The sequence below is a fragment of the Hetaerina americana genome, unplaced genomic scaffold (assembly GCF_022747635.1).
Source record: "Hetaerina americana unplaced genomic scaffold, ioHetAmer1.1.p SCAF_7, whole genome shotgun sequence".
Classification (NCBI taxonomy): Eukaryota; Metazoa; Arthropoda; class Insecta; order Odonata; family Calopterygidae; genus Hetaerina; species Hetaerina americana.
Window position 1 is genome coordinate 42,794,521 of NW_027287316.1, and position 22,837 is coordinate 42,817,357.

The 22,837-nt window shown below is 36.5% G+C and overlaps 1 protein-coding gene across 1 annotated transcript in view; it reads left to right on the plus strand.

Annotated features, from left to right (window-relative positions):
* Positions 1 to 22,837, plus strand: part of armi (probable RNA helicase armitage) — a 30,087-nt gene extending 7,250 nt beyond the window's left edge. The window contains exons 3-12 of the mRNA XM_071595520.1: positions 9,075 to 9,410; positions 10,109 to 10,321; positions 11,057 to 11,277; positions 12,418 to 12,701; positions 14,192 to 14,400; positions 15,479 to 16,487; positions 17,757 to 18,120; positions 19,523 to 19,785; positions 21,922 to 22,258; positions 22,369 to 22,837. Coding sequence (XP_071451621.1) covers positions 9,075 to 9,410; positions 10,109 to 10,321; positions 11,057 to 11,277; positions 12,418 to 12,701; positions 14,192 to 14,400; positions 15,479 to 16,487; positions 17,757 to 18,120; positions 19,523 to 19,785; positions 21,922 to 22,258; positions 22,369 to 22,746 — 3,614 coding nt within the window. The 3' untranslated portion in view covers positions 22,747 to 22,837. The remainder of the gene's footprint in view (positions 1 to 9,074; positions 9,411 to 10,108; positions 10,322 to 11,056; positions 11,278 to 12,417; positions 12,702 to 14,191; positions 14,401 to 15,478; positions 16,488 to 17,756; positions 18,121 to 19,522; positions 19,786 to 21,921; positions 22,259 to 22,368) is intronic.

Sequence of the window (22,837 nt, forward strand, 5' to 3'; positions counted from 1 at the left end):
CACCCCTTCTTCAGGAGACAAAGCGGTAAGCACACCCCAGGGGAGAAGGTCGAGGCAGCGATTAACGTCCTCCCAGCGGACCTTCGACCAGGCAGGGAAAGGCTTCATGTGGGCAGGGGGATCCCCGCGGAGTTTCCGGGAACCTCTAATGCGGAAAACTGCATCCAGAGACTCGTGGTCAGAGTTGAAAATATTCCTTCCCGGGGTAAGAGCCTCAGGGGGAACGGACGAGAGGAGAAGGTCCAGGGTTGCCAGGTTTCGGGTGCGTTGGGTGCAGTATTGCGAAAGTTGTAGAGCACTTATAAAATGTTCAATGAAGAATTCGTCGTGACCATTGAGAGGGGTACCATGCGTTGGGGTGTCCCATTGAATGGATAAATTAAAGTCACCAACTAAAATAATTGGACCAAGATTAATAGTTTTAAACACAGAATCAAGACAGTTTTCGAGAACCGAGATATCACTGCTTGGGGGACGGTAAAAACAGCCAACAAAGATTTTATTAACTTTGGAATGCGCACCATGGGGTAGAGAGACTTCACTCCATACGATTTCGCAAGCAGTTTCGAGGTCTTTGCGTCGCTTTGAGGGGTACTTGGAATTAATGGCAAGGAGCACCCCGCCACCTCTAGTCAGACGATCTCGGCGGTAAACACTGTGTGAGACCGAGAAGGATAATTCACCATCGGCAAATGAGGGGGACAGCCAAGTTTCGGATAACGCAATTATATCAAATTGCGCAAGTTCATGCGCATGGGAGTCACAAATTGATAGTTTGTTTTTAAGACTTCTCACATTCTGGTAGTACACATGCACTGGGGGGGCACAAGGAGGGCCGGGGTTAAGGTTCACATCACCCGAGAGCAGGATGAGAAGCAGGATGACAACTCCGCAGCGAGTGTGGCGTCAAGGCAGTCGGCGAGGGTCCGAGGAGTCGCCGGGAGCCAGGAGACAGGCTGACGGGGAAACGGAGGCGACAGGGGGATAAACCACTTGATGCGAAGGCGGAAAAGTAAAAACTTCTGTAACTGAAAGTATCTTGAGGAACTGGGATATCTTCACATGGATAATGATCACAGGATATATGCACCAGAATTCGCGTGGAAAAACTCGGAGAAAGTAGCGAAATAACGACACAAAAGTAGAAAAGCGTAGGAGTGAGAGAGACACGTGTTCAACTACTGGCGGCCATCTTGGTTCGACCTGAAATATGAAATCGTTGATAGCGTTTGAAGATTTATTTATTTAATGGGAAAAATAGTGTTTTGGACCAAGATGACCAAAGTAGTAGGGATATAAGTAAAAAAATCACATCAGGTAAAGAAGCTTTCACAGAGAGGAAGGAATTGAAGACAGGGATGTTAAGAAAAGGCTTGTCGAAACCTCGATATGGGGTGTGGTTCTGCATAGCATTGGAGCATGGTCTTCGAAGCGGAATGGTGGGCATAGATTGGAGGCTTTTAAAATTTGAATGTGGAGGAGGATGGAAAAGGTGAAATAAGCAAAAGAAGTGCTTCTGATGGTGGGGGAGAAGAGGGGATTGTTGGGAGAAATCCAAAGGAGGCAGGAAAGATGGATGTAGAACAGATTGATTGGCAATGGGATGTTGAAGAATGTGATAAGAGGGGAGAATGTTAGGTAGGTGAGGAATAGGGTAGGCATGTTAAATAGAATGAAGGCAGAAAGTGTGCTGAATTGAGGAGGGACTTAGTGTAGTGTTGGATGTAAAGTTGTGTTTTATGAGAGAGGCAAGGGAATAATCATTGTACCTTTTTGAAGCTTGTATCCATCCAAAACTTACCTTAACCTATAGATAACCAATAATAATAATATGGCTAAAATAATAGACTCAATGGCCAATAATGGGAAAATAGTGTAAATAATTTGTTTTGGTTGTATATGAATATATCATCTTGAGTTTGATGTTTTGTAATATCTCACTTGAATTCACATTTTTCGTACATCTGTTGTACTCTGGGGTTCATGGCCCTTGCTTTAGTGTCAGGAGAAGGTAGAGTTGGATATGATTAGGGTCAAGAAATTGTAACAGACTTATGGAATTCAAAGAACATCTAATAATCAGCCATCATGGTTATAGTTATGTCCATCAATTTAATATTGCTGTTAGACAATTTGCATATTGAAAAGTGCAACGTGATGTCTTAAAATATACCAAAATAGTACATCCTTTTCATTGAAGAGTGCTTGATACAATTTACCTTAGCCATCTGATCTGCCAAGTATTAATTAATGTTATCTCATCGATTTATTTGTTCCTGCTATATATCAGCTTAGGTGAACTAATTTACTATATATTAATGCAGACTTTGGATTTTAGATAATATTATATTTCTCTACTGATGCATATTTAAGGCATCTTATTAAAAAAATGTGATGCCATAAAGAATAGGTGAAAAAAGTACATTCATTCCGAGACTAAAAAGAGATGATGTGTAAGTATTTGAATATTTTTAACCCTGGGTAGCATTTCAAATATTAAAACTAATCAAATAATGTTCAAATCTTTCCTGAATCGCAAATGACTAAATTTGTTCTTGAAGTTACATATATACCAGTAATTTTGTGAATCATATGCATTTCTTTTTGCAAAAATATTCTTTTTTCAATTTGCTGTTGATATCCACTGTAGTTTGAATGTAATAACTAAGATCTACTAGGATTTTCTCTAAATTGAGTAGCTTCAGGTGTGATGTGGTGGAAGTCGAACATAATGAATAACTGATCGTAGCACTTTTCCACTTATCAAGTAGAAAAGTGCTACGATCAGTTATTCATTAGGATTTTCTCTGTCAAGAGAGTCGGAAAAATGACATTTTTGCTGTAATTTGAAGTATGTTTGTTGAAGCATGTCAAGTTCCCCGTAAATGTGGGAAGGGGTCTTCAAAAGGTTAACTGCGATAGAATGAGTATCAAATTGATCCTGTCTAATCCCAGCATTATTTCATCTCTGAAAAGCTATTCTCCTTGGAGAAAGTAAATGTTACCCAGATGAAAAGGATGAGTCATTATTTCATTATTCACATTTATGCATTTTTTTCAACCGATAACATCAGCTTTTCAGTTTATTTTAAACCCAGAATTCATATAATAATTTGACCAAAACCTAGCCCCTATCTTTAATTCATTTTTTGGCAGGTCAGTAAAAAACACTATTACTAAATGTTAAGCAATTTCTCTCATACTCACTTAGAACTATGCAAAAACAGGCTAAAAATTTAGTGGCTCTATATTTATAAATAAACTTATGACAGCATAATAACTTGTATTTTACATAATGTGCAGGGAATTTCAAATTTTGAGTAAAGACTTGATTAAAGGAATGGAATCAGATTCAACATTAGGAACTGTAGCTTTTGTTGCAATTAATTACTGATAACTTTTTGTTAGTCACTGTATGTAAGCATGGTTAAATTTTGGTTGGCCAGCCGCCCCATAACCCACAAAAGACCAAGCAACACTTGGTCACTAAGAATAATATTTCCAAGAATGATGTCACCCGCATACATCTGCTATCCCTTCGCAGCAATTTCAGGTAGGTATTTGGGTTATTTTTCCTTCAAACATTATGTGGTACCCAGAGCTTCAATTTTTCCATTATATGGTCCCCGGTTACGATTTTGTTTTTATTTTGGGAAGAAACTGGTTGATAATTATGAGAGATTTTAACATTATTGTGAGGAGAAAGAAATTGGATTGAAGTTGGAGAGTGTGGTTTAGGAAGGAGGATTTAACCAAGAAATCATTTACGTTTAGCCAGGAAAGCGTATATAGATTGAGACACCTTTAAAAGCATAGGTAAATGCCAGGAGATAGAAGAGAATATCAGGTTTAGAAAGTGGAATGTATTGGCTTTAATTATAATAAATAGGAGATAATATCAAAAATCGGATGATTTTGTTCTTAAATAATAAAAAATGGATGAGGACGGTTGAGGAGAGGGGTTGGGTTAGAGTGCAAAGAAAACAATAATTATGGTATATATGAAGAGAATTTGGAATATATGGATTAGAGGACATTGTTAGGAATATCTGAATGCGTAGGAAGTGGAAAAACATGAAAATAAAGATGGTTTAAAGAATGGTCACAGAATTAAATAATAGGCACTGATTTGAAACCACGAGAATGCATGAAACATAATGGAAAGGGGTGTGCAATGATACCAAGAAACTTTGAGACTGAGTGTGGGAAAAATGAAATGAGTATTTGAAAAATTTGTTAGGATTAAGAAAGGATTCAGAATCATACTAAAAAAAACAATCTTATATCTAAAAATGAACCATTTACAGCCATATACCTTATCAGTTCATGCATAGATGCATTATACATTAAAAATTATGTCTTCAGAAATCTTACATGATAGATTTCTTATTGAAGAAACTCCTGAACTAAGTAAAAAGACTTTTGAAGCAGCCGTAAGTTGAGAGCTCCTTTCAAGTTTAAATGTTTACATTTTGAAGACATTTTTCTTAATTCATTAAAATGTTTTTCCAATTATATGATTGATTATTGATTGATTCCCTGTTTAAACATTTAACAATTTTGTTTATACACTAGAACCTCTTAAATATAAGTGAGCCCTGACTTAAGCATTATTGATAATCCTTGCTACTCTTTTGTATTTGGATCTTATATTTTTTCTACCAGATCTGCTACTTCAGAGAATACTTGGAAAGGAAGCATAGTAAATACTTTATAGACATTTGTTCAGTATTTTATAGTTTTAATTAGGTGTTCAATCCAGACAACCTGTCAGGTATGTTGGTGATATGCATATTCCACGATAATTTTGAGTCTAAATGGAAGCCTAGGCATTTAAATAAGCTTAATTCTGATAATTATCATTTAGTTCAAGACTCATTATCATTTAGCAAGAAACTATTTTCTGAGAATCTGTTGGTGGCCTCTTGGTCATAGCTTGAGCATCAAGATCCAGAGGTTTCCTCCTTGAGTGGTAGAGTTGAATCTTCTGTGTAAAGAAGGAATATCAAGGATACATTCATATCAAAATGATTAACCTAAATAAAAGAAGAGGGCCTTTGAGGAATGCCTTGATGAACTTTGGAATTAGGCAGTTCTTCTACATTCACAGTAATGATCCAAGTTTGCTTAAAGAGGAAATGATTCAAAGATTTTTACTTCACTTTCTCATATCTCCGATTACACTAATTTTTCAAGTAAAATATGATGACCAGCACAATAAAATGCTTAATTCAGGTCAAATAGTATAATTTTAGTCTTTTTATATTGTTCGAATTCAAAGGTTACATAATGAAATAACCTGTCCAGAGAATTTGGTACACTTCTCTATAATCACACAGATTTTATTATACAATTCCAAAAATTAATGCAATGGATTTTTCACAACAGCTTTGTATACTTTGGAAAAAACTGGAAGTATGGTTTTAGGTATATAGTTATTAAAAAGCCTTTTTAATCTAGGAATTAACCTTGTTGCATACTTATTGATACACAATGCAAGAGTCTCAGCTATTTGGTTAACAACTGATGTAATGAGGGTGTTTCATATTCCGTGTATATTCTTGCTTTCAAATCATGTGTGTGCTATTTTGGAAATATTAGGTGGGGTGACTGTCCCAAGCTTATTTATTCCCCTCCTAACTAATAATCTTATGTAATTCCCATATAGTAACATTAGGTGGGATGATGATTCCTGCCACGATTTCTGCAGAAGACCTGCGAACATAAATCAAAGTTGCTCGCTGTAATGATTTTTGATATGACTTCAGCCATTTACTTCAGAGTTCATTATTTTCCATGCCATCATGCATTTGTTGTTCGCCTTATTTATTGGATCAGCATTTTCATTTAGTTTTTCCTGTGCAATGGCATAGTTATAGTTATTTCTTAAGTTGACATGTACTTAATTAGCCATAGCCTAAACCTGCGATGTATTGTAAGGGAGCATCACCTCATTCTTTATGTGTTCTAGATCTTTTGAGTATCTTGAAAATTTTCTTGGAAATTACCTTTTATGTCTCACAGAAAAACAGTTAATATGAAGTTCCATAAAGAAAGAAGGAAACTTGTTCAAAATGTGCTCTCTACCTCAATGATTTATGTAGTCTGTAAAGGGTGCATTGCCTAATAGAACATGTCATTTAACATCCACAGTCAAAGGACTCTTGCCTAATCAAAATTATTGTGTCATCATCATAAATATTGCCAACTCTGTTTACTTTTAATGGACTGCAAAGTCAGACAGGCAAGCCATTAATGAAACCCAAACACATTCTAGTGGTGTGGAAAGAATACCATCAAAGAAGTACTTGGTTGTAATGATATCATGAACTCATTCCAGAATATTGTCCATTCATCTAAGCATTTATATCAGTCATCTTGTGGAATGCCCTTCAGATAATTACCAAAGGAATTGTTGTTAATTCCTTGCTTATACTTTTGACATCGTTAATTTGAAAAAAATGCTTGTTTGCGAGTTAAATTTTCATTTGGAAACAAAAGAGGTCACTCAAACAGGCCAGTTAATTATGGGAGGTCACCAAGCTTTTTTGTTTTTTGCCTAAATTATTTTTCTAGTTATCTGTTTAGAGGTAGGTGCATTTTCGTAGTCCAAAATTCCTGCCAGAAATATTTAATATTTTGTCTCAGTTTTTTCCAGTCTTTTTGTGAATTCAAAATAGTTGTTCCAGAAGGTATAAATTCAAAGTACCTTAATTTCTTATGGGATCAGCATGGTTCAGTGGCTAATGTACTGGCTTACCAACTCAAAGGCCCAGGTTCGAGTCCTGTGGATGGCAGGAATTTTCAGAGCATCCCGATCCCAACTTAGGCTGCTTTATGGAGAGCACTTCAAGTGAGGAACATCATTCATGTGGTGGGAAGTTAAATTGTGGGCACCTATCGTTAAGAGTAGGTTAATGCTGGCATTGTGTATTTCTTCACCATTCCTCCATTCCCTGCACATCCTACTCGTACGAAATCGCCCACCTATTCCTACTGGTGCCAATGTTCTCAGCCATTGGTTGCCATCCCTATTAACGATAGGGTGGCCACTCAGTTGGGAAAATCATAAGTGGCACCACGTTTGATGTTTTTTCATTCCAAATCAAGATTAATCATTTGAGCAGCACGAGAAAAACTGTTATCCAAGAATAAAAATTGTGCTGCCAAGAAAACAGAATAATGGGAAATTAACTATATGGTGCACAATTTTAAATGGCATGGCTGAATCCGTATTAATTCATGGACTTAATTAGGAGACCTTGTATATTTTTTAGGTATGAAAAATCCTTACTTTACTCTTCAACTTGAAATTCGATTTGATTAGTTGAGCCCATTTATAATCCTTTTCAATTCAGCATATGTAATTCACATACACAGGATAGGGGCTTATAAGTTATTTTTTCCTTTTTCTTGTGTGCTATCTCAGAAAATTACACTGCTTGGTCTATCTCGGTGTGTCTGAGCACATCTCTGGAAACTTATGTTCATTAGGATATCACATGAATTGTTGTAATGAGACTCATAAATTGAAGTGGAAAAGTTTTGAATTGAGAGATGACTTTTATAATTATGTGCCTGTGTATAGTTCAAGTCTTGAAAAATGTTTTGAGTAACCTATATAGGCTTTAACTTAATGTATTGCCTTATTTAATATTTGATAGTAAAATAATGAGTTCTTATGTGTGAGAAAGATAATATATCTTAGTCCTGCGATGGAGGGTTGCAGTAATATTTCAGCAGATCACTACCCAGTGAATTCTGTTGACACTGTGGAGCTGTAATTGAGTCATGAATTTGCAACAGCAAAATACATTTTTAAACATCGGGGCGACTGTTTAATCTAGGATGTAGGGTAAAGCATGCTAAGTAACTTTGGTTTTCTTGTAAAGGACTGCTACATCTGTTGAAAACTTAAAAAGTAATACACTGCATTTATAAGCATGAAGTTGAATTTTTGTAAGTAATGTATGTAACAAAAATTACTTATATTTTGAAAAGATTTTCTATGAAAATGCAAAAATTGAATAAGTGAAACTGCTCAAGTTAGTAGTAGTAGCTCAAGTAGATCCTACAATTACGTTCAGTAAAAAAATCATCACAGTATCGAGTGCCAAAAAATTGCACTTCGTAGTATTTTAGTCTCTTTATAGAATGAACTCAGACTCTGTTTGGAGCATGAAATAAATCAATTAGTTGAGACCATGTTTGAATTTGTTTATTGTTTATTTGCCTGATTTTGCTTCTGAATCATCCACCTGTATATAAACTGGCTCTATTCCAGGCCATTAGGATATGCCTAATTTGCATGCATAGTTGCAAGGAAGAAATTATTTAGATTTTTTTGTTTCATTAAAAATGGTTTTCACTTATCCTTCATAGTATTCTTAGTTGATTAGGGTTTCAGGTTCATGAAGAAAGCCACAACAATTACTGGTAGAACTGATACCCACAGTAGTAGTAGTTTTGAGGGGAGGTGACCAACAGCTGAGGTCATTTGCACCATGGATGGACAGGAAAGGATGAAGGGTGGAGAAAAACCCGGCGTCAGCATTAGCCTACTCTTTATGAAAAGTGCCAAGGGGTTCGCAGCTTAACGTCCTATCCGACGGACGGCGTACTCACTCAAAGTTCCCTCCACAAAGCACCTCCAGTAGGGATCGAGATACCTCTGAAAAATATTCAACACCACTGGGATTTGAACCTGGGCCCTCTGGGTGGGAAGCCAGTACGATAGCCACCTCACCATCTCGATTCCCCATAATACCCACAAATTACAATTAGACATGAAAGTACATGATGTAACTATCTTAAAAACTTGGCTGCAAAACCCTTCCAGTTTTATGAACATGAAATGAAAAGTGATATGTTGGTGATATTGTTATCTCTCACCCCCTCTTGACTACCTGCAAGTATATTTTGAGTTGGTCAATGAAATCCTGAACAGGTCATATAATATACAGTAGTAGAGTACATTTCTGTACAATTTCAGATAGTAATATGGTAAAAGGTCTTAAATATTAATTATTAAATGATTGTTATATTTAAAAATCACTTTGTTTTTTCTTATTAAGGAGATTGGTTGTCTGTGGAAGCTGTGGTGGAGTTGGATGAGGAGTTTGGAGACCTTGGAGGAAGTCTCCTCAAAGTTCAGAAAGTTTCAGCACTGCGCACGCGTTTGGTAGAGAAAGGGAAAGTGACACGGATAGAAGGGCCTTGTGCAATTGTTAATGAGAGCATCTTAGCCCATCAGCTGTCATTTAGTCCTGGTTATGAGCCAATTGTTGGTGACACCGTTGTTTTACAAGCCATTGAGAGTGATTGTGGGGCTGGATGTGCGTGGCGTGCATTAGCATTGGCTCCGACCCTTCCATCCCTTGCACAAAAGGTTTCCACAATTAAGGATTCAGGTACGTGGCAAGATCACTTTCTGTGGGGCTTCATGACTGATTTTTTATCCCTAATTGCATATGTTAAATGTGTAGGGATTCCCTACTTCATGGTGCATTACCAGCACAATAAATTCACTTTATGCTCTGGAAAGAAATACACTACTTGCTTAATAGTTGAATGCATATTATGTTTGAAGGTTTCCTTTGAAATGCTGAATTTTACAGGAGTTAACTACACCAATCACCAATTTATCCAATGTTTCATGCTGGTAATCTGTTGTCTCTTTTTAAATTATGACTGTACTTTTTATTATCATCCAATTCAAAACTCAGGCTTAAGTGAGTATTTGAGTATTATTATATGATGAATTTTGCCTGGCCATGCTAATTATTTGAATAACATCACTCTGAGCTAGCAAGACAATATGGTAATGTTTAATTTATGGTATTTTTTGTCGCTCGAGTTATACATGTAATTACAGCGCTTTATGCAAAGGATCTTTATAAATTATGAGGGACTCGACTCAAATTGAGCACAATTTTGCGGCACAATAAATCAAACTTCAACTTACAGTATGGTCAGGCATTTTGTCGGCAAAAATTTAAGAGGCTGACAACGTTAAATACATTTTTAAATGCATGTGCAAAGACATTGTCTAATGATATTTAATTCTTGAAATATTGAATTGGTGTTTATCAAGTCCATTTTTTTGCAGATACGGAAGAGGAAGAATTTCTTATGAGAAACAAAGAAGGCATTACCATCACTGGAAATGTTAATTTTGAAAATGTGCCCCTTGGGAGTCAAAAAAGCCTTATAATACATGTTCACAACGGTGGGCATGACATGAAGTGGCTAGTTCGCTCAAGATTTCATGGTCCTTTGGCCCAGTCACAATTCACTGTGATGCAGTTGGATACATATGGAGGTAATTCAGAGTTGTGGAATGCTCATGCAGCTGTCTGTGCTTTAGTTTTTAATGCATACAGGATAAGTGAACCTTTTTTTTTAGCTTTAAGACAATTATTGAATGACCATACAGACTTATGAGGCACGTCTGGACACTATCCAGCCATGCAATATTTTGGCCTACCCAGAACAATGAGACCTTAGTCCCCTTTGAAGTACTCTCCTCGGGACCTCACTCACTTATCCCAACATCTCTTCCAAATTTCAAAACAATCTGCAAATCCTTTTTCGGAATGATCTTCAGCTGCCTCGTTGCATTCTCCTTTGTCTCATCAAGCGACTGTTTGGGAAGGCTGGGCTTTTGTTTCAGGGTCATAGTCATAGACCCATGACCTATCTCCAGTTATGACATTTTAGAAAGCCTGGGTCATCATTTGCGGCTTGGATCGTGGCATATCATTGAAGATAAAATCATAAGCCATCAGATTGCTACGGAGAGAAAGCTTGAGGAGATCTTTGCATCTTTTAAACAATTAGATAGTTATGGAAGGATATTTGCTGAGATCTGGTACTCTTTCATTTGCTCTATCTTGCCTTCAACTATGAAATAGCTCTTGAAAAGTGTGCTGCGCTTTTGAATCACTGTTCATCAATGTTCCTTTATTGAAGAGAATAGGAAATAAAACTATTGGAATGTTCATTTTCTTTTTAAAGAACTGTCTGTACTAATTAGCATGGATTTTTTATTCTTTAGGAAGATTTCCTGTGAGCAACAAGGCAATTCCAATCAATCCTGGGAATTATCTTTCGTTTGAATTTTGGTGTAAGCCTAAATTCCTTGGGAGTTCATCTGAATTGTTTGTCTTCACATTCAAAGGTTTTCGCATAGGACGTCGACTACAGGTTCGAGTTATTGATTCCCCTCTACAGAGTGGATCTTGGAATGGAGAGGCTCATGGCAAGGATTTGTACAAGGTAAATGACATATAGCATTCTCATTTTGTTGTAGAATGATGTGTGTGGAAGATGCATAAAACTGAACAGTTAAGTTTGAATTGAAGGTGTATTAACAATAGAAGAACTTCAAAATTGAATGAGTTTCACTTTGTGAAGAGATAAATTCATCACTAGTCTATAATTATATGAGCCATTTGAAAAACAGAGTATAGCCCAGAATAAGCTAATAATGATGATGTTTGGAGGGATAATGTTTTCAAATTTCTAAAAGAAGCAAATTTTCTACCCAAATTATAATATTCAAGTATTCATGATAATGTTAGACATAGAATGTCCTAAAATGATAATATGAATATGAAAAGGGGATTTTAAATGTGTGTTTGAATGCAGAGTATGATTTATAATGAATTTTCTTTTACTAACATGAATTAAGTGAAGCTGCAAAATGATGCTGAATGTCAACACCCATTGAATTAATTCTAATTATAAATTTTTATATAATCCTGTCATCTCTTATATCATAATAAAGCTCATTTAAAGAACTTTGAAATGATTTTGACCAGCTTTCTAACATCATGACGGTCCAAAGCAAAAGCAATTAATTATTCTGCTCATAATTTTCAAATAATATTTGACGGCTGAGCTCAAAAGTGGCAAATGAAAAAAACCTGATGTGTCCTTGCAATTACAATCAGAGTCCTGAAATTGGCTCAAATTGCGCTTTGTGATTTTATTAACCTGGTTGGCTCAGCATAGAATGAACTGGCATCAATATTTTTGCTAAGCGAAGGAAGTTGGAACAACAGTCTTTAAATTGTATCATGAAATGGTAGGGCTTTGAATAGGTACATAGTTTATAATTTACAATGTCTAGAATTTCATGAACAAGTCAAAGAAGATAACTCTCAAGTTCACCAATCTGTTTTACTTCTGTAAGTGCAGTACAGTACTTCTGGAATTGAGTTCTCTTCTCTCCATTACTTGAAGAAAACTTTGAAGGTCATTCCATGTAAGCTGGAAAGCTTACTAAAACCAGGAAGTAGTGAAAATATTAATTAATCTTTGCATTTTGGTGACTTTATTTCAGCCCTTTTAAGATATCCATCAATCATCAATATAATGTGCTTACAAGGGATTTTCTCCCCGATTTATTTCAAGGGTGGGAGCAGGCAACCAAGATGGAAAAGATCACAAAGGCCCAATCAAAGTGAAGCTACGATAGTTCCAGGGGTTAGACCTCTCAAGCCACATGCATTTGTGTTTATGAAATTGCCTGTATACAATGTGCCTGATAAGTTATGGGATGCTGTTGTGCCATCAGATGGTTCAAGTCAAGAGAGCAAGAAATCTTTCCTCTCAGTGATCAAAGAAGTGACTGATGTTGCACCTGCCTTAGATCCCCTGGATGAAAATGGAATTAACCTCTCCCCGAAAACCTACAAGTAAATATGGTTTTATTTTCATTACTATTATCATACATATCTATGAATTAATTTGATTGATAATAAGTAAGTCCCTTAGATTTTTTTTCTAGAATGAGGAAAGTGAAGGTATTTTTGAAGAAAATCTGCCTATCTATACTCTACCTACACTGTGTTGGGTAGCATAGAGAGCAGCCTTTTTTCCAAAATAGTGTAAGAAGTTCTCCCCCAAGTCTTACATACAAAGCTGAGATCTTCCATCTCTCAGTGGTGAAGGCCAACCATCACCGCTCCTTCTGATGGTAGAAAATGCTTTCCTGAAAGGTGTTTCTTCAAATTTGGGATTAGGAAAATGTCTGCAACAGCATTTTCAGTGTGTGTCTATGAATTATGTTGGTGTAGCATTCTGTTGCTTTGAAATGTGGCCATGTGTGATTGATATGGTCTTGGATAATTTTCATTGCACCCATATAGTATGTTCCATTTATATTTGTGTGTGCTGGTATTCCTATTCACCATTCCCTGAAAATTGATAAAATAATGTGACCATAACTTTCCTAGCAGAAGTCACAATTTTGACTATTGTTGATGTCGGTGATGCTGGAGGTTACCACCCAGAGCTTTTCTGTTTACTCTCAGGATCAAAGTTATGTAGCCAAGTTTGATCAGCAATGATTAACTTTGAAAGAAGTGCCTTATCTTCCTCTGACATTCACTTCAACTTGAGAACTAACCTGCTCTTGACAAACAATTCATGAGCAGTTTTTGTGTTCCCAATATGTGGATGGCACCCAATGAAATTTTCTGTATTTGAAATAGTTTTCTTTATGTTATTTAGTGAGTTTATCTCACAACAGCGGCTGCTTTGATGTTTACTTCCATAAAATAAATGACTGATGCTCTGGGTCCCCCTTCCTTTGAAATTGATTGTCCCCTCTCTTTGAACATTTGCATCCATCTTCTAGCTGTGCTTTAGGGAAGAACAGATTTTCCATAAACCTCCTGTAGTATTACCAAGGCCTCAGCCGACAATTTGTTCGGGCAGAAGCTGAATTTTAATGCCCCATCTCGTGCTACCATCATTATTTCCAAGGGCAAACTAGGCAAATTTCAACTTGCAGCAAATGCCACTGGTGGAGTATTGGTGTCTAATCAATTAAACTTTTACCACTTATGCATTATACAGTAAGCTAGCAATATAATTAAAAATTAAATTTTCTGACTAAATACTTATGATCACTCCGTATTGAAGAGGCAATGTATTTAAATATTTGCATTATTGTGGTCAAGGGTTTTTACCAGGTCTCATCCCTAACTAAAATGAATTAAATTATTTGAAATAAAACTATTTTTATTTAGCATCAAAAACCTTCTCTTTATAGTAACAGCTATAGGATTATATTACTTCACAAAGCATGGTTCCGTACTATGTATGTTAGATTCTACGTGTTAGATTCTGTTGTCAAAGTTTTTTGATGTAGCAAATTGATTTTATTAATTTTTCAATGCAGGTCAAGATTTCATGCACTATTACATTTAGAGGAGATAGAAATGAGTCTAAGAATGATGGAAAGAGATATATTTGGTGCAACACTACAAGAAACTGGACCAGGGGGTCAGTTCTTATCATTGGAGGTCCCTGGTCTGGCTGAGAAGCGACCGTCCATCATTGTAGGTGACCATGTCCTCCTTTCATCTTCCAGTGATATCCATAATGAAGGTTAGTCATAGAGCAGCACTTTCATTCTGAACATATCCTTTATTCTACCACAATTTACATGTTTTGAAAAATAAAACTTTCCCACTAGCATCTCATATGGTAATCCACCTCCTAGTTTTTTCTTCAACCTTAGTGAAACTGAAATGGCAAGTTTTCAATTTGATAGAGTAGCTTTTATTTTGATAAAGTGCACTAGTATATATACAGAGACTTTACAGTGGACATGTACCATGAAAACATGTTGTTTCTTGCTAAGATAAGCCAGTAAAATATATGCCAATTATGTTGCACAGTGAAACATATTACAGCATAAAATAGCAGCTATGAGATGCAATCCAAATTGATTATGTATTCTCTTAATAAATCCATGTCGACATGTTGTAATAAAAATCGCATAAAGATTCCAGGCACTATGTGAGGATATGTTTTTTGGCCAATGATCAAAGACTAAAATCTCCCCATCAATTCATAATCCCTTTTTTTGTTGAAAATAGACTGAAACTTACTCATGCAAGTTCTGATTTTTGTACTACCTGCCAACAATTTGTACTACCTACCGGAATGTGTCATTCCACTTCAGCAGAATACCTTTGCGTCATTGCCATTTGGCTGTAGACCTGGCTCTGTCGCATTTGGGGGAGCAGTTCCTGTTTCCCATGCAAATAATGAAGAACAAACCTCAAGTGTACTTGTTAGAGTGTGACAGTAAAGACATTCGAGATTACTAGGTCTTGAACTCATAAATATTCAGAATTTCACAAACTGACCATCCCATGAGCACACATAATTCCTCTAAAGGTCATATTAATTAATTTCTCCGCTGAAATTTGCCACTATATTTGTCTAACTAATTGTCTAGATAGATAGATAGATTTATTTGCCATAGAACAAAATATAATTGTACGGTCTTCGTTAAGATTCAATTACATTTATAGGTGCATCAACATACATACAAATTCATAGGAATAATAATGTACATGAAATGTACGAGTATTAAAGATTTAAAAAACAGAATTCCCTACATTGGCTCTTTCTATGTACTCTTGGACGCTATAAAAACATTATTATCTCTTTACAGGTACAAAATATGAAGGATTTGTGCACAAAATTCTAAAATCTGAAGTTTGGCTAAAATTCAATTTTGGTTTCCATGAAACATATAAACAGTTACTCTGTGAGACCCTGTTAAATCCTCAAGCTCCAAAACTGGAATGGAATGTGTCATTCCACTTCAGCAGAACACCTTTGCGTCGTTGCCATTTGGCTGTAGACCTGGCTCTGTCGCATTTGGGGGAGCAGTTCCTGTTTCCCATGCAGATAATGAAGAAAAAACCTCAAGTGTACCTGTTAGAGTGTGACAATACAGACATTCAAGAACTTAATGTTGGTGGAGGAAAGTTAGCTATTGCAAAACCCAACCCTAATGAGGAGAAGGATGACAGTTTTAATCAAATGAGTGAGGTTAGCACTACAAGTGGTGAAGGAGCTGTGCAGTGTGTGTCAGAGACTAATGAGGAAATGGATAACAAAGGAGTAATTCCGAAAGAAAACATTTCAAAAGACTTCCAGGCAAGTGCTCTTCACCCACAGGCCTCAAATAGTTTTCATTTGCCTGAATCTAGTTCTGAATTTAATGCCAGCAGCAGTGAAGATGTGTCAACCAAGGTTACCACTGTTAAAGTCCCAGAAATTACTTCTGCAAGTGCAACTCATAGGATTCCTGTGACAGAGCGACTTTTTGGGGTAGAATCCCCACCCAAATGCCCAGCTAAGGTTGAGGAGAGAGCATGCAATGCTATTCCGTCCATACCTACAACTGTGTTAAATGGTGATGTTTTTACTGGAGATGTGGTTGGTGAGCAGAGCTTGTCAATAGATGACAGTGTACTGATACCAGATCACCAAAAAAGAAAGCTTAAGTGGTACAATCAAAAACTGAATTCCCACCAAAGACAAGCCGTGATAAACATCTTGAAGGGAGAGGCAAGGCCATTGCCGTATGTGATATTTGGACCTCCTGGAACTGGAAAAACAGTTACTCTGGTGGAAGCCATATTGCAGACGTTACATTTATTTCCAGAAAGCAGGTGAGTTAGTTTCACTCAAACAATAATTTGTAAGTTGAGTGTAACAATGATTAAGAGAGTTCATACTTAATGATAAATAATCTTTTTTGTGACCCTTCAATGTTATCATGGTTATTATTCAGTGTGGCATTAAATCTCTTTCGTCCCTCTTAGATGGTATTAGTAATTTGAAAGATAACACTTGATATTCTTTCCACCGATCAATTGAATTTTAAATGCAACTGCCAAACCATTGTTGCTCTTTTCATCCTCATTATCTTGCAGAGTTGCCTGCCCAATATCATTTCATCATGTACCATTTCTTGGAAGCACATAGGCTCTCAGTAGTTCATCAAACATTGAAATTGCATACCCCTAATTCACAGTATTTTTTATGGGCTGTATGGGTCCCCATATAAATCAATCCTCAAAACCTTAAATTTTTTTCTGTCACCCAGAATTCAGGAAAATTCTCATCCCTCCTCGGAGTTGATGATCTAATTTGTATCATTTTTTCTTAATGTCATCAATAATTGTACTTTTTAATGTCATGTGTATAAATTCATTCAAAATAATTTTTGTCAATAAACTTTATTTTTTGGTGCATGTTAATTAGTTTTTAAAACGATCATGAAACTACCTACCAAATGTAATGCTTTTGTCTTTCTGGAGTCTTTTAAATAATATAAAATAATACCCCCACTGTGGATTGCCTGCAGTTGCATTTCATATGAAGCGTGCCAGGAAATCTAATGGCAAGCCAAGAGTAGCTTATTGGGATCCTAGAGGCAGACTGTCCATAGGATAATATTGATTAATATTGCTGTCAAAAGTTTAAAAGAAAATAATAACATATAAAATCAAGCAAAAGAAATTCTGCCAGAGATGTGCACGAATATGAATGTAGGAAACTTTCATATATAACAAGTTTTACTTCAAATTATTCTGTCAAGGTTTTTTTTATTTACATTTGCAGTACCTGATTGTATAAGCAATTTATTTTTAGGTCATTTATTTTATTATAATCCTGTGAGATATTTCTTTTATAAACTATCACAATTGTCTTTTGAAATATTTTTCCCTCCAACCTCAATTTTGTGTTTTTTTTTCATTGGTCCCCACAAAAACATAAAAATCAAGGTTTCACCATAAGTATTTTATTTATAAATGAATTACATGTATTTTGATTCTCAGTAATGGTTCCCTGGAAATTAATAGGGAGCCTGATCAAATTCAGAAAAAAATATTTGCTGATCTTTAATTTTTGTTTGCTCCTGCATTTTTTTGCAGGATAATGATAGCTTCACCCAGCAATAGTTCAGCTAACCTAATTGCTGAGCGAATTCTAGAATCCGTCCCTCTGAATCCGGGTGAGCTTGTACGTTTGATTGCCCTGCATTGCCTGGAAAAAGGGAATATACCATCCAGGCTGATGCCATATTGTACCACAGGGATAATAGGGCGAGCAGAGTCGGATGAATCTGAGGAGGTGAACTTTGATTATGGCCAAAAGAAGCTGAAGGTGCCAATGTCATCATCCACAATAGGTCGCCACCGTGTCACCATTGGGACATGTGTCACTCTTGGTCAAATTCATTCACTAGGGTTTCCACAAGGTCATTTCACCCACATCTTCCTCGATGAAGCTGGTCAGGTAATTGAATCCAATTTATTTCAAAGTATAAATCATGGTCAAAGGTAATTTCATTGTAGTTGCACGAGCATTAAGTAAGTGCGTTTGTAAATTGATATTTTCTGCTGAAATTTTTCCATAAATTGAAACTATTTCAGAGTGTAAAAATCATTTGCCTTGAACGGGATTTGAACCTGGATCCCTCGATGTCCCGTCAAGTTCTTAGCCAGTTAAGCTATCAAGGCCTCCTCTTAAACTCTGAAATTTTTAAGAGGATGCCTCGATAGCTAAACTGTTGAAAGCACTCGAGCAGACATAGAGGGATCCGGGTTCGAATCCCAGTTAAGGTAAATGATTTTTACCCTCTGAAATTGTTGCATTGAAATGCATATTAGCCGATGACTCCCTTAAAAGTCACTGTAGCAGCATCTCCCGCAGTTTCTTTGGAATTGGTCTATAAAAGGTAATTTGGAAGTAATTTTTCAGTGGTGAGTTCCATAATTTCCAATGAGTCGTGAAAATTACAATTTATATTCATTATAGTCAACTTCTTTCCAACCCAGCTTAAAATATTTTATATTTTGAAAAATCTGTGTATTTTTTAGAAATAACAAACTTTTCATGCATAAATTCTCTTTCGTGCTCAAAGGAAGCATGCTTGACAACCTTGGTTGAAATGGTCCTAATGGATAAGTTTTATTGACTATTCACTCTATCTCTTCTTTTGAAGTATGTTCATATTGTTGCACCAATTTGAGGATTTATTTTCCGGCAGCCTACAAAGGCATTATGGAAGACCTAAATCTCCAATTTAGACATTTGAGTCAGCCAGGTGACTACTGTCAGAGAGGGAAAGAGTATGACTGTGGAGTGCTTTGAATGGGAAGGGATTTGAGCAGAAATAATACATGAGAGTCACCATTTTGATTTGTCAGTAGTCAAGAAATGCATTTTTTAAATAGATCATCGAAGCTTAAAATGTATTTTAACCTAATTAGACTGAAGAGGTTAACTTGATGCCGAGGAAAACTTATGAATACACATGCTCCAAAATATTAACAACAAGCCTGGTATCACTAGGTTTGTTTTGCTATTACTTGGTTTCAAAATTTCATAGGCATTTAACTTTTAGTCATTGAACTCACTCACAGAAGTGGCAACTGACACTACCTCATTCCCCCCACCATCTTCTTTTCCTCCATATTCTCTTCCCTACATCTAATGATCACCCAATTGACTGAAACTTTGATATTCAAGGATATTTCTTCCACCATACTTTTATTGACTACAGGGTTGGAACTACATATCAATATCTTTCGGTATTTGACCTTCTATAGTTAATTCATCATCATTCATATTGATGCACCAATCATTTGTATTATGTCTTTCAAAGGCTTGTGTAAAATATGTATTTCTTTCACAGGCAACAGAACCTGAAGCACTGATTCCTCTAGGATATCTATCTACATCTGCTGAAATTGGGTGGGGTCAGGCTGTATTTGCTGGAGATCCAAGACAGTTAGGACCAGTGGTCCTGAGTAGATTGGCCCTTCACCTTGGTCTTGGACAATCATTGCTGGATAGATTGTTGTCTTCATCTCCATATGCACCCGATCCAGTTGGCTTTCCTGACTCAAATGGACATTATAACCCAAGTGTGGTCACCCGCTTAGTCATGAACTACAGGTATTTGAATATACTTTGCCATTATTAATCGTTAAGCATTATCTCAAATGAATGCATACATGGTTGGGAATGTATTTGGCAACTTGGTTGCGTAGTGGATAGAGAATTTGGCTCCTGATTGGAGGAGTTCAAGTTTAAGCCTTGGTTATGCTTCTCAACACGCTACACCCATGTTATATACTTCCGTGGGTACTAAAACTTTATAGAAATTGAAGCACAGTGGAAAATGATCTTTCTGGTGAAAATTGCTTATACTAATCAATTGCTAAATGAGTTGATGCCCAAGAAAAGTTGTTTCTTAGGCTGGCTCTGTGCCATGACAAGATTATGGAGTGGTTTTTTAGGAACACTGTAACTTTTTGCATCTATTTTCTCTCTTTCATTTCAAAACCATTAAATAGTCAAAATATAGCAGTGCTTGCTACTCAAGCACTGAAATGAAGGTCGTATATTGAATGCAAATTCCTCTTTCATCATCATTGTTGAAAATGTTAAGTTATATTCAATTAGTTGTAATGCGACTTTTTTACCTCTCTTGAGATTAGTATCTCTGTACCCACATCTCTAATCATGCTGTGATATAATAGGATGATATTTTGAACCAGTTCAAAGTGTTTTTGATTCATATATGCATACGGGGGTGTATCGTGAAGTTTTATTTATTACTTAGAAACAACCAAGATATCCGGATAAAATTTATTATGCAAATTAATTGATCCTAATGTACACAATGTTGTAAATCATAGCAATTAATGTTGAGCCAGAGAGTAAAGTAACTTGCAGAATGTAGAAGATAGGAGGCTTACCTTGTGATTAAGTGCCTTCATTTGAAAGGCTACAGTGTCCAATAGATCTAGGATGAAATAATGACTGCTTATGGAAATGATAGCTCATCATATTACACAGTTGTGGGGTGGAAAATAAATTTTCAAACTGGCCACATGTCCCTCACAGACGATCCAGGAAGTGGAATACCATCACTCACAAACAATGCTGCCATAGTGAAGAAAGTGGAGGACTTTATCCTATGAGACCGAAGAATAACCATTCAAATGATCATTGTTGAGACTGATCTTAGCTATGGCAGAGGGTGAAAAATTATTCACAAAGAACTGCACCTGTCAAAGATGTCAGCATGCTGGGTTCCACAACTATGGACTCATTTTCGGAAGCAAACATGGTGCAACCTGGCAAGGGAAATGTTAAATCTTTTGGAGCAATGCAAAGATTTTTTTGGTCATGTGATAACAATGGATGGATCTTGGGTCTATTAATATGATCCAGAGACCAAAGAGATGAGAATGGAGTGGAAGCACAGCAACCCAAGAAGGCTTAGAAGTCTGCTGGGAAGGTCATGCTGTCTGTTTTTTGGGACTGTCATGGAGTCATCTAAGCAGACTAACTGGAAAAGTATCAAACCATCAGTGGTGCCTATGATTGCTGATCAAATTTAAAGATGCTCAGAAAAATTAATGGCATGGTATGATCACCAAATATATAATAATATCATTATGTCAATGGATTGGCTCCCTATCATTGAGTTGAGGAAAAATTACCCGACCCGTGATATATTTTTATCCAATATCTTCTTTCTCTGTTTAATATTTATTCTGTTCAGACATATTAGGTATTTTTGTTTTGCTTGGAACTTCTTATGTACTATAATTATTCTCTCAATTTGAGCTTGTGAAATTCATAATGAAAGTGTCAATTCAGGATGACTATGAATCGTACCAGCTTTCCATCCAGAGGGCCCGGGTTAGAATCCCGGTGGCGTCGAATATTTTTCAATGGTATCTCGATCCCTACTTGAGATGCTTTGTGGAGGGCACTTCGAGTGAGTACGCCATCCATTGGATGGGATGTTAAGCTGCGGACCCCTTGGTGTCTTTCATTAAGAGTAGGCTAATGCCTATGTCAGGTTTCTCTCCACCCTTCATCCTTTCCTGTCCATCCCTAATGGTGCAAATGACCTTAACTGTTGGGTCGCCTACCCTAAATATCACTATGACATAAAAGTCAAAATACTTAGTAATTATTATTTAAATATTTCCAATAAAATTTTAGTGCATCTTGATAACTATTTCAGGTATGATGCCATCATTAATGTACTGAATGTGAATGTTATATTTCAAGGTCAGTTCCTGATCTGCTTTCCCTCACATCTGAACTGTTCTATGACAGCAGTCTCATTCCAACAATAAGTCCATACTGTGGTAAAGAAGGGGTTCTATTGCTTCGCCTTGGTGATCATCTTCCTCTGATGAAATGCCATCCTTCCCTGGGTGATGTCAAAATTGTTTCGCCCCTGGTTTTCCACGGAGTCAGAGGGGAGGAATGTCGGAATCCTGACAGTCCATCATGGTACAATCCAATGGAAGCTCTCCAGTGTCTTGAATACATAAAAATACTTTATCACTTAGGTGGGCTTGACCCAGAAGATATTGGAATTATCACTCCCTATGTTGAGCAGGTACTTTCCGAGTTCTTTATTGAATTTTGATTCTTTTCTTAAGCTTTTCAGTGAGTGGGCTTTGATGTGAGCTTGAAGTAATTTACCATGAACACCAATTATTTTCTCAGGTTAAAACCATACGGAGTGTGATAGCTGATCATTGTCTACCCTTGCCTACAGTTGGTACAGTAGAGGAACTGCAGGGCCAAGAGCGTTTGGCCATCATCATGTCTTCAGTACGCACCTCTGAGAGATTTATTAATGTCGATCTTGTCCATGCTCTTGGTTTTGTGTCCTCACCGAATAGGCTTAATGTTGCCACATCACGGGCCCGAGCCTTGCTCATTGTAATTGGAGATCCTCATCTACTTAGCCACGATCCTCTTTGGAATAAGCTCATTAAAAGATGTCTTGACATGGATTCTTATGTTGGTTGTAACATACCAAAGTCGTTCACTGAGACCACAGTTGACAATTTAGAGAACCAAGAGGTTTTAGAAGAGTAACTTGCTGATAGTTAAGTTCTCTGATTCTCAGACCTTGGAAAAAATAAATATTCTATTCTAAATATGTACAATAATATACCCAACCCTCCAA